This window comes from Cyprinodon tularosa, unplaced genomic scaffold (assembly GCF_016077235.1).
Source record: "Cyprinodon tularosa strain WSP-4 unplaced genomic scaffold, ASM1607723v1 ctg354, whole genome shotgun sequence".
Classification (NCBI taxonomy): Eukaryota; Metazoa; Chordata; class Actinopteri; order Cyprinodontiformes; family Cyprinodontidae; genus Cyprinodon; species Cyprinodon tularosa.
Genome location: NW_024039068.1, coordinates 408043 through 420881, shown reverse-complemented (window position 1 = coordinate 420881; position 12839 = coordinate 408043). Strand labels below are relative to the sequence as shown.

Sequence of the window (12839 nt, the reverse complement as noted above, 5' to 3'; positions counted from 1 at the left end):
GGTGTTTAAAAAACTAGTGCTTTGGTTGTGAAATCTAAAAATAAAGTTCACACCTGTTGAGAAACCTACATGTCTGTCGCAGCAGTGCGACGCCGCGGCCTTTGCTTCCCTTTACCCTCCTGAGCTGCAGCATGGACGTGAAGCCACACGAAGCAATGACTCAGAGACCGAATTGCATTAGTTTCCTGCACTGCTCTGCAGAACCTCCAATCTTCTCACTGCATGCAAACCGAGCAGTATGCCGTCACACATTTAGTCGTTTGCACGACAGGTTTGGCCTTCGTTAAACCTTTTTTTTTTATACTCAGGGATATCTTCTGGGTCCATCATACTGTTAAAAAGATACATATATGCTTTAACGGTTTGCATCTTTCCTCTGTTTGTCTCCTCCCAGGTGATAGTGAGCTGAGGTGCTGAGGATGATGGAACATCTCAGCGAGTCGTGTCTGGGGAAGGAGAACTCAGAGCTAGTCGTAGGCGGCCTGACCGAAGCCAAGGCCCCGCCGGCCAAACTGCCCCGGCTGGAGCAAAATGGCAGTCCCCTGGGCAGAGCCAGGCTGGGCAGCGCTGGGGCCAAACTCGCTGGGGTCCCGTTCAAACCTGCTGGCCACCTGCTGAAAGCCTGCCACAAGAGAGGTAGGAGAGCATTATATGAAAGGGAACATTTCCTTCACTTTTTAAACTAATCACTACTACCATTTTAATTTTGATAAAGACAAAAACAGATCAAATATCTTCATTTATTATTCACATATTTTACAAGAAACAACCTATACTGAACCTGAATGTAAAAAAGAAATAAAATCAAGATGACATTAGCAGGGATGAATAAGCTAAAAAGTCAAATTCATAAAGGAGTTATTTAAATGCTGTTTTACCCTCTCACCTACCTCTGCAAGTTCTTTAGACCTCATAAACCTTTTCTTGTTTGAGAAACAATGCTCCGGTATAGTCTCCACACACTCTCCCTCTCATATTGCTAGCACGTATTTTCTCAGACAAAAGCTAATAGAGGCGCAGTGTGAGAAATGTTCCTGCACTGGGCTACAACTGCAGCTCTTATATTTGTTTATTGAGCAGTAGATCCAGTCTGAAAAGAGTCCTTTTTAAAGACAGTTTTTAAGACTATAGCTTTATATATATATATATATATATATATATATATATATATATATATATATATATATATATATATATATATATATATTGCAACTAGTGTCATGATTTATAAATGAAATATTTGGTGGGCTGTCCAATATACACTGTGCCTTTCAATTTTTTTTGTCTGGGTTTTGTAGCATGGAAGTAAAATAAGACATTTTTAAGAGTTGTAGACATATATCGGTGAAATTCCAACATTCGTCTCACTAAAATAGAAATCACAGGTCTCTTTTTCTTGCAGCAATGAGATCAACAGATAGAGCAGAGTACAGTACAGCATCTCCCCTGATAGAGCCAAACTTGAACCGTCTAATTCAAAGAATGGATCCCTTTTATTCACTCTCCTCTCGGCCTCCAGGTTCCTGACCACATGTTTTAAAGTAAACACTCCCCTTTCTTTGTCATACTGAGGTGTCTGCTCCCAGGATCCCCCCCCCCCCCCCCCCCCCCACACACACACACTCAGATTAATAACCCTCAATGCATCAAGGTATACAGGATATTGGCAGATAACTTTCTCACTGAATGTCAGAGCTTGTAGGGAATCGACATAAAGAGGAATTATTGCAAAATATAAAACATCTTTAGGAACCGCATTTCACAAAATAAAAGTCAATAACTAATACCGGGGGGGTTCCAGCTATGCACATCTAAAGACTGATTCTTCAACTCATCCTTTAAAGAACAGCTCTAGAACAGTGGATGGTTTAGGGAATGCCTGTCACCTGCGTTCTTCAAATCTTGCCTCGCTCTTCTAACTTATGAATATGCTTTAATCTGGAACACTCTATTGTTATTACTTTTGCTTGTTTATTCAAGGCAAGGCAGGTTTTTTTAGAGAATGTTTTTAGTTGTGAGAGAAATGTACGTGAACAAAATAACATAAGGATAAAACACACAGAAAAGTATGTTGCAGTGGTATAGTAGGAGAGGAAATAAAACACAATAAAACTAAGTATGAAAGGCAATAAGGAGAAATAATTAAAGTGATACAATTATAAAGAAATGATAATGTAAATTTATTTATATTATCATTTTTTTCATTAGTATAACTCTGGATATTGCTTTTGAGATTATGCTGTTTTTAAATGTTTCTTCCTAACGAGGAGGCGATTTCCTGGAATTACTTACTAGCTCATATTCACCCACTGAAACACTAATGTTTACATTGTTAACTTCAGATAACTGGGGGATATCCCTCTTTAAAATGTTTCCATTTCTGGAAAAAGAGTCAGACTGTTAACTTGATATCAGGGGAGCCCCTCACCACGTTCATAATTCAGAGTATTTTGCAGACTTTAGCAGGTTAGCAGCTAATAACATCCATTTTCCCTTCAGCTATGACCATCTTCCTCATCCCCACTAAAGAACAGCATCCCCACACCATGATATTGCCCCTGCCATGTTTCACAGGTGGGGAATACAATTTCCTTTGCTTTGACGGTCCTCTTTGTTCACTAATGTTGTCAACAAACCCTGGAGGCTTCCGCAGAACGGCTGGTTGGATACCGAGATATTAGCTCTAGTTGCTAATTTGCCAACTTTTCAGTTGGTTGCATGAGGTTCTGTTTGTGGTTGAGAGAGTAGGTTGGACTAAACAGTTATCCATGGCAGACGTTTCAGATAAAAATTTGTTAAACATGTAGAATAGTCTTTTTGCGTCACCTAGCTGTTCCCTGGTTCATCTTAAAAAAAAGTATCTAACGGTAGTACATTTGCAATATGCTGATGAAGATTCTCAGTCATCCAGGTCATTGTCATTCCCTAAAAGTTTAAAAAACAATCCACTGGACTTGGTTTCCAAGGTTTGAAGACGTTTCGCTTCCCCTCCAGGAAGCGAAACGTCCTGGAGGGGCGTTCTCAATTCAAATGTCACACATTGGACATTTGAATTGAGAACGCTTCCTGGAGGGGAAGCGAAACGTCTTCAAACCTTGGAAACCAAGTCCAGTGGATTGTTTCTTTTTTACTTTTACGGAATAGTAAAATTGCAGTTTTTAACTTGGAAAAAAGTGTAAAATTGTTGAACTTGCTGCCTAACTTTTGTTAGGCAGAGTAATGAAATATATTTAGATTTTTTTTTTTTTGTAGAAATGATGCCTGATGTGGTTTATCTTGATGATTGAAATGATGATTGTTTTTTTTTCAGCCATAGTTTCTCTTGGCTCCCAAAGTGTTTGTTTGTTTGGCGTCTTTAGTTTTTCTTTTGCCAACATGGGTGCAGGAACTCTTGAAATGTCGCTGTGGGAGTCTCCTCGTTAGGTCCGTTTTCTCTCATTCGCTGTGTTTTACAAAGGTGTTGACGCTCCGGCCGAGAGAGAGAGTTTAACTAGTCACCTTTATCATGGCCTTTCCATTTATGGCGTCCCGTTGGGTTTGGTTCTCCGAGCTTCCTTCCTCCTCATCCCTTCTTCTGATTTTTTTTTGCTGGGTGAAGCGGCCAGTGGAGGCGGGTGATTCTGTCGTTGAGGCTTCGCATAGAGCCCACAGTGGGCATTGTGTCCGAGACCGAAACAATATTTACCGCAGCCCTCTCTGGGCTCCCAGGAAACAAAGCCGGTATTGATCCCCCAAATGAACCTACACAGCAGTCTTTATTGTTAGATCTTTATCTATTAAAATCAGGGGAGGAGAAAAGCAGCTCTTTCAGCACATTCCATTGCTTTTTGTCGGCTTATTGATTGTTTTGCCAGAGCCGTGCACATCTTCTGGAATGCCTGGGATTGGAAAATATTAGAAAGTGAATCATTTTTGTCTGCAGTGACAATAAACGTACAGAAACGTTTCCGCGCGGTTGGAGAGTGAAGCAACAGAGCAGCTCGTAAACACGCACCGCTCAGATTCCCTCTTCAGGAGCTCTTTAACATAACTCCTTTTTCCCTCTTCAAATTTAAAAGGCCAAATTCTCTCCTTTTTTTTTCCTCATCTAACTCTTCAATTTACGGGGATGTTATTTTAACAGAAACGCCATACCGGCTGATATTTGCACATGTGAAAACTCGGTCTTTGGACAAGCATTGTTCATTCTTTAAAACAGCAGAGCCACTGTTGACACAGAAGACTGAACCTCGGGGTGCGGAGGTGGCTCGGGATTTGAAGCGCTGCATCATGGGAAGATGATTTTGGGTTGGCAAGCAAAGAGTAGAAAGGCAAATGTAATCGCAGTACCTTGACAGTGAATAATGAGGATATCATGCCCAAAAGGAAAAAGAGGAGAGGAGGAGTTTTAATGGCGGTTTTATGCAGAAAGGCTCCAATCAGGCTTTTATTGGCGGATCCTGATTTCTGGTTTCCCGTTGATGTCTAAGCACCTGATTCTGATTTGGTTTCCAAGGAAAAAACATCCAAATTCATTCTTTTAAACGTTGTTCTAATTTAGTGCATCCAGCTTTGGTCTTTTAATAATTAAAAAAGGCTGCAGGAATCACAGATTTTTTTTTAAAGGCAATGCCAAAAACATTTAAACTACCTTTAGCATCTCATAATAATTTTTAGTTTGGATGGATTAGTGATTTGAACGGCAGTCGTCATGTTAAATATCCCCCCCAACAATACTGAAACCTGTTTGGATTTGTCCTGTTTCCTTCTAGACAGCCTTTCAATGCTCCAAATGATAAAATGGAGCATTTTTTCTTTGCTTCTTTGTTTTTTTTTTTGTTTTTTTTTTATTTCCGATTTTTTTCCTATGACCTCAAGTCCAAATACATCAATGGTTACAGAAAGTTGCTGATCTTCGTTCCACGGTAACAACTTTCTCTAACAACTGGTATTTTATGGGCCTGTTACCCCTTTGGCATGGTGCGGTTATAACAGGATCGAGATCAGATTTTTAAATGTCCAACTGAAAGAGCTGGGATTCAGCTTGTTGTCGAGAAAGGGTGATTTCTTGGTGCGTCACCAGAAAGACGGTTAGAAGCTCTTTGATTAGTTGATAAGTTTTTAAGCCAACAAAAAGATTTTGAATGGGTGATTCTCCAATCTATAGTCTAGAGATTGACACATACCAATGATAACAGAACACTTAAAAAATAATTGAAAATGTTTTTGTTGAGTTAAATGAAATCTTACCGTTTATATCTTATGTTTTTAAGGATATCCTCTAAGCATGCTTATCTTTCTTATTCTGTGAGAGTTTTTACATTTTTGTCCACCTCAGGAAAAATCTCTGCGGCTCTGTTACCTGTTAGTTGATGGGTTTTCATTTTTTGGATTCATGGAAAAACAGATCAAAAACACTCTGCTTGCCTTTTGATTTATTATGTATTTTTGCATTTCTACTGTATGACTAGAAAATCATCACCAATTTACTAATATGCAATGTTTTAAGTACATGGAGATCATTCATTTAGGAGTATAGATGGAAGAAGAAGAACAGGATGAAAGGGCATGTGTGATTGGTAGCTGGGATCATCAGACCTGGACACTAAAATAGAATTTAAAATAATTGAACATTTATCCCAACAATCAAACCAGAAGCAAACAAATCTTTTAAAAGGAAATAATAAAACACAAAAGCTGTAACTACTGTACCTAATGGCACAAGTGTCACCATTCTCAAACTAATAAATTAGTTTCAGTTTCTATTTTCTATAACTCTACCTTGCACAGGTTTTCAGATCTGTTAGATTGTGAGGTGGTTCTGTTAAGGTGATCCCGTAGATTTTCTGTCAGTTTAGTTCTGAACTTTGCCTCATCCAAAAATCTTCAAATTGACCCTGTTGATTTGTCCAGTGTAGCTTTACACTTAACTCAGGGAGTGGTGGCTTAGTGGTTAGAGCATTGTTCTTGGGTCCCGGAGGGTCTGAGTTCAAGTCCCACACACTCCACGGACTGCCACACTGGGTCCCTGAGCAAGACCCCTAACCCCAGACTGCTCCCCAAATGCGATGGGGAGATGCAGAGAGTGATTTTCCCCAATGTGGGACAATAAATGGTTCATATTCAGTAAGTCATATTGGTTGTGGGCAAAGAAAACAAAATGTTCAAATGAAACCAATCTGAGATTAAACTAAACATATTTCAAGGTATTAAAAGACAGTTGCTGGTAGTTTAGCATGGGTTTTTACACTTTTGAAAGCCGTTAAAACCACAAGAATAACGCCCTAGAATAGAGATCCTAAAATAACAAAGAAACAGAACAAAGATTCACAAAAGACAAATTCATAATAGACATATGAGCAATCAGAAGATACAGTTTCAGATTTTACATTTAGAGAACGAAAATTTAGAGCTTAATACATGAATATAAAAGAAATGCAATATATCAGAGATATAGCTTTAAAATAGTGCAGATGTCTTTATTTTTGCATTCATTCCTGTTTTGCTGCAGCCGAGTCATTCCCCAGGCAAATCCCTTGACACTTGCTGTAACTTAATCATCAGCGCTGGGTTTCAGTCCACCAGCAGAACACTGAAGGTCAGCGTCTGCATGTGGAGAAATGTGGAACCCACTCAGTGTCTCTCCTGCATTTCTTTTCTTCAAGGCAACATGCTGCCCGTGTTCTGTGTGGTCGAGCACTATGAGAACCCCATGGACTTCGACAGCAAGGAGGAACACGCCGAGTTTGTCCTGGTTCGCAAGGACATGCTCTTCAACCAGCTCATCGAGATGGCCCTGCTGTCGCTGGGCTACTCCCACAGCTCCGCAGCTCAGGCCAAAGGTAACCAATGAGCTTTCTTAGTCACTCTATTCTCTCCCTGACATGCTTTTACCACACTGCAGCTAATCTGAAGCTACAGTAGAGCATCCTTACTCTGAGCCTAGACACTATGGGTCATGCACACTACTGTATACACTACATATATATTTATACTCAGCAGGTGTAGCTGGTTGAAGAAAGGTTCCACTAATTGTGCTGGAACACATGCAGGCTGAGGCTAGATGTTTCTCTATGTTCTTTTTAATATAACCTGTCCATCACACACACACAAACTGAAGCAGGCACCACTTCACATCCTAATCCAGCTCTCCCCTGAGCCGTCCTCCTTCCTCCATCCTGCTGTGTGGGCTGCTCCAGGTTTGAAGACGGCGTCAGGAGAAATTCACACTTTTATGTTGTGATTTCACTAATAAATAAAGAGGAACGGAGAGTGATTATGGCACCAAGATGCTTCTTGGTTGCCTACACATGGTGCTATTCGCACTTTTCACGCGTGTTACTGTTTTAAATTAGCTCAGACGCTCTCGTTCTCTCTCTTGTCCACATCTGTTGTTCACCCACGTCGACGTGTCTGTGATCCACTCAGGTATGATTCAGGTGGGGAAATGGAACCCCGTCCCGCTGTCGTACGTGACAGACGCGCCGGACGCCACGGTGGCCGACATGCTGCAGGACGTCTACCACGTGGTCACGCTTAAGATCCAGCTGCACAGGTAGGACGGCGTCCCGTTTCTGTTACACACGTACTCTCTGACCCATCAGAATGCCATTATCCCATATGATGGCTCTATGTACAACATATCTTTACAGTGGAGCTGCATTAACCCCTGATTGCACCTCTAACACAGTCTGCACATAACGTTTTCTCTTTGGCAGTTGGCAATCTGCGTGTTTCATACTCAGAATAGCATTATTAGTCATAGAAACTGCCGCTTGGCCTCTCCCAGGAAACAGGAACAGATATCTGAGGAAAAATCTCCACGACATGTGGGTGCCTAAAACACACTTGTTGTAAATGTAGTCATTTTTTTGGGTTAAAAGTCAGAAAGCAAAGAAAGGGAATCCTCCGACTAAGAATCTTTTCTGTATCCGTTTAGCTTTAAACGGTCAAAAACCATCAAAAGGATTTAGCTCCAGTAGCTGATCTAAATTTAACTGGTATGTGCTGTTAACTGATTAGCAGATTACACAGGCATCTTGTTTTGTAAATTGGTGAAGTAAAAAAAAAAAAAAAAGGGACAAAATATTAAAGCTGTGAGTCTCGATTCAAGCTCTGCACATAAAAAGAGATTCCAGCAGATTAAGATGATGCTTTCTACAATTTTTTCAAACCAGAAATAACTCCAAAAATCCCCAGATGTTGAATCCAAAAGACAATAATTTGATTTTAAGGTTTTATGCATTGAATTATCCATTTTGGACTTTGTCTTAAAATTAGTCGGACTCAACCTTAGAGGGACAACAGAAACACCTTTAACTCTCTGTTGTTGCTGGTAGTAAATGAGCTTTTAGAAAATAGGCTCCAATCATCAGTCCCATATTTGTACACCGTAAAGAAAACTTTGGTTTAGCTTTTGGCTCAAGGACGTGCTGAAAATAAACTTACAGAAAAAAAATCTGTTAAATAAGTCGATTCTATTCGCCTCCATGGGAGTTTTCATGTAAATTCCTGCTAGTGAAATGCATGCTCTATTAGCAAGCAGGAATTTAGTCGGTTTGCAAGCAGGAAAGACAACAGCAAAGAGATGACCAAATCGGTCTAAGTCTTACTGGGCCATTATATTGAAAAAGATGTTCCTCAAAAGTGGAAAAGATTGAAGAGAGTGGGCATCCTTTCCAGGAGTGGACGTCCCAAGATGGGATGTTTTGATCAGGAAAGGCTTAGAGAAATAAAGTAAAAAAGAAGTGTTATCTTTAATGACACAACGATTACAAACTTCGATAATCAAAGTAACATCTTAGCTAACTGAAAATGTGTGAAATGAGGTAAAGATGTTTCGATTGCCGTTATAGGGCTGAGAAACCCAATCCAGAAATGCCTCACAGCAGCTGTCAAGCATAAGAATGGCGGCTTATGATGTGGTTTTTTTTGCAGCCATCGTACCTGTACACCCTGGACTCAGTTTTTTTTAGATCATCTTTACAAGACTAGGTATTAAAGGTTTTATCATTTTTTTAAGGAGATGATTAAAAGCATTTTTCTTTATTATTGCGGATCCAAAAATATACAGCCTGACTATAAGACAGTGGTTTGGTGTAGAAAACAACTAACCACAAGCCTTGGATTGAATGCTGTTTCCGTCTTCCCATCACATTGGATGCTGAATTCTCCTCTGTAGGTGTGAGCCTTTGTTTTATTATTGCACCTCAAGCGCACACACGCTTTTATATTTTTGGACCCAAACAGGCTTGCATGTCCTCACGGACACAAAGACGTGCACGCACAAACAGTCAGCTGGCGCTGATGTTCAGGCTTGTGCCAGCTGCGCGCTAACCTAGTGTTCTGCAACTCTCTGGAGAGCTGTTCCTGCTCTGCCTCTTCCCCTTCTGTCCCCCCCCTCCCCTCCCTCGCCTCCCACCTTCACCAGCCGAGCACTCGCACATGCACCGACTGATGTGAGCACGTCCACCAGCCAGAATACAGAAGGTTGTGTTTGTTTCCGGCCTGCCAGCCTCTGAATGCACGGATAGCTTTCCTTCCCTGCTCCCTCCTCCCATCCTGCTCGCTCTTTCCCTCCTCTTGTTCACTTCCATCTCCCCAGAGGCTCTCTAGCTGCTGGAGCAGTTTAAGGTGTTCTGGAAAATCCATTGTCGGCCTGATGGAGTGCGTGCACGTGCAAGGCAGTATGTTTCCTCGCTAGCAGATGTTGGCCTGGACCATTGCACGCATCCTTGTCTCTTCCATTCTCCTGTTATCTCTTTGCTCAGAACAGTTTCACCGAGCAAAACGAGAGACGCTATTTTTGTGTTTTTTTTTAATGCAAAGCCAGATTAAAAAAAATATGTCTCTAAGTGTAAAGCAAAGCACGAGCATATGTCTAGCACATCCATACTGGCTGAAACCACTGGAGTCCAGTTCAGCTGCCCACACTCAGCATCTAAACATGTTTCTCATTTTCAAAGCCCAGGGGCGTTTTTTTCAGGTAGAGCTAAAAGTCTGCAGCTGATGACTCTTCCAACTGAAGGCAGCGTCGATCTGTTACAGATCGGAGTATATTGTTGTTGTTCTGAATATTTTCAGCAGCGCTATTATCTTCGTTTTGCACCCAAACCGCAGAAATCTACCCAGTTAGACCTTAAATTGTCTCAGCGAATACAACAAGCCAGGAAGGTACCAGTAACACAGAATAATAGTCGCCACATGCAGCTGATGTATAATTCATGCATCAATCCAGCAGATGTGTTGTATAAAGTAATTAACTAATCAGAACAATCAGGAGAGAGAGAAAAGGGGAGAGAGGGAGAATATGAAAGAGAGAGGAGGAAGGCAGAGGGAGAGATGGAGAGAGAGACAGAGCAATCTCCAGATGCATCTGCTTGATGCGCCAAATGAAATCTGTCTGTCTTGGAGGGACGCTTGCAGCAGGAAAAACGAGCAGAGGCCCGTGTGTTCAGCTCTCTTTTCTCTCTGGTTTCCTCTCATGTGACTTCAGTGCATCACTACATGGATTTCAAACAGTTCTGTCCTAAAACAGATTTTTTTCGAGGGGAACAGGTTTTGTGGTTGGATCAGTTTGTGGCTGCTGGACTGTGGACTGTGTCTGTGCTCCCCTTTAGAATTTAGACTCTTAGATTAATACTGAGATTTGCAAAAGATTGCTAATATTTCCAAATCCAATATTTTTGAAGTCTGAGAGGGAAACAACCCAGCAGCCTTCCTGTTATCCATTTTAAATCCTGCTCTTTCTTACTCTCCTGCAGAATTAAAGATGCTGATCTCTGTATTACATCAGATTGCTTTCTGGTGTTACTGAAAAAAGCAAACTAACTTATTAGTCAGTAAGAAATGTTTCTAAAAAAAAATTCTCAGTTTTTGTTTATGGTTTTGTAAAGAATACAAAAAAGAGTGAATTATTGATCTCTATTCACCCATTTCAACAATGCAGCTCTCCTCCTGTGGTTAACATGGCTGAATTGGTGGCTTTATTTATGGGAGTTCTGTCTTTCCAACGATGTAGATCAGTTCATTAAATGGAAAGTGAAATATGTCAACTTCTTTTCAAAAAGCGCAGCTAAAGGATAAGTTAAGGCTTTAAAACATTTTTAATTCTAACCCTAAAGGTATCAACAAACCCTAACCTGAACAAACATTTGATTAAGTTCAAAGGTTATTGTCTATATTGACTCCAATTGAGTCCAATGTATTGCCTTTATCTCAGCTTTTTCTCGAGTTTCAGTAGCTTAAATTATTACAGCAACCACATACAACCTTAAAGTATTAGGTTAAAGTTTATCACATGGTTTCTAGAATCAACACTGAAAAAAAAAAAACCAAAAAACAATTCAAATGATCTGTATATATGTATTTGATAGATATTACCAATATTAAAGCCTTTTAGTCAATTTTTAGTCTTAATTCACCAAAGTCACAGAAAAATGTTAAGACAAAACTTTTGTTTTAGCTGAGCTTTTTTATGATTACTGTCTTTTTTGCCCTTCTCTATCCCTCTCTCCTACCCTCCTCCCTTCTTATACCCCATCTCCTGTGTTTCTTTTTTCTTAACAGTTGTCCTAAGCTGGAGGACCTGCCGCCCGAGCAATGGAGCCACTCTACAGTAAGAAACGCCCTCAAGGAGTTACTCAAAGACATGAATCAGAGCTCTCTGGCTAAAGAATGCCCTTTATCACAGGTGCTGGAGCCCAATCTGCTTATTCAAAATTCCCCCCCTACAAAGAGCAAAAGAAAACAGAAAAATATTTCAACCTCACCTCACCTCTTCCCCCTCCCCTCTACTACCATACCAAACAACAAAACAAGCACCCCTATCTCCATCACCTCCGTCTCTTATCCTTCATTTATCAAATGCCCCGAGTTTGATCAAGTGGGAAAAAGAATTGGCATAGAAAACCAAAATCAATGGCTATTGTCGTCTGAATTTTTTTTCCTCCTCTTGCCGCCTACATCACGCAAACACACACAGAAGCAGAGACGTGCATGCAGCGGCAGCCAAAAAAACAGAGGTGTTACTGAACATATGGTTATTGTTAGATAAACACTGGACCAATCCCAGAACGAGCCGGATTGCTTTTTTTTTTTTCTGCTCTTTTTTTGTGTGTGTCTTTTAGTTCGTTTTGTATCACTGCTTTGGGCTCGAGAAAAACACATTCACATGTTAGGTGTTATGCTTTGTGCCGCTTTGTCAGCCAAGAGGTTCAATAGCGTGCTCTTGCACGGATATTGTATTAAAAGGCAATGCAGTCGGTATATCATGTAGGCAGCCGTGGAGTGAATGGAATAAAAAGGCAGAATATTTCAGAGTTTGTTTTAGCTGCTGTTCTGCAGGAATGGTGTGTGTATGTGTGTATTTCTCCTAAATGTGTTGGTAAAATGTAGAGAATATATCTGTGGTATTTGAGGTTTCACAGAGCGGTCAGCTCTCCTCAGGGTCCACCGATGGTCACCTGGAGACCGTGATTTGTGTTGAGCATATGAGCAAGAAGCTGCTTTCGGCGCATGTGTGTGGTGGTGGTGGTGTGTGTGTGTTTAGCTGGGCATGATGATGTAAAGAGTCCCTGGGTGGCGTTCAGGCGGAGCCCAGCCCGGTCTGGTAATCACCCTGTTTACGGTCCATATGTGAAGACGGCTCAGAGGAGAGCACACACTAGCTCGGAGGATTTAACACACAGAGCACATTCAGCCTGTCTCAGACACAAATTCGCAAGACTAAACACACACACACAAGTTTCAGATTAAATGATCAGATTATTTTCTCAAATCGGTATATTTATTTCTCTGTACCAGTTTAACTGCTTTGAATCCGGACTAAATAAAACGTAAGGTATCACTACTTTCTGGGT

General features: G+C 40.8%; 1 protein-coding gene across 7 annotated transcripts in view; it reads left to right on the top strand.

The window, feature by feature from the left end:
• LOC119790060 (DNA-binding protein SATB1) overlaps nucleotides 1-12839 on the top strand; it is an 80188-nt gene that overhangs the window by 16362 nt on the left and 50987 nt on the right. For 4 of the 7 annotated variants that reach the window (XM_038295383.1, XM_038295378.1, XM_038295380.1 and 1 more), the window contains 4 exons: nucleotides 395-636; nucleotides 6645-6821; nucleotides 7408-7534; nucleotides 11548-11671. In XM_038295383.1, the coding sequence (XP_038151311.1) occupies nucleotides 420-636; nucleotides 6645-6821; nucleotides 7408-7534; nucleotides 11548-11671 (645 nt within the window). In that variant the 5' untranslated portion in view covers nucleotides 395-419. Of the gene's footprint in view, nucleotides 1-394; nucleotides 637-6644; nucleotides 6822-7407; nucleotides 7535-11547; nucleotides 11672-12839 lie in introns of those variants that run through there. The other 3 variants (XM_038295384.1, XM_038295382.1, XM_038295381.1) reach the window with 2 other exon arrangements.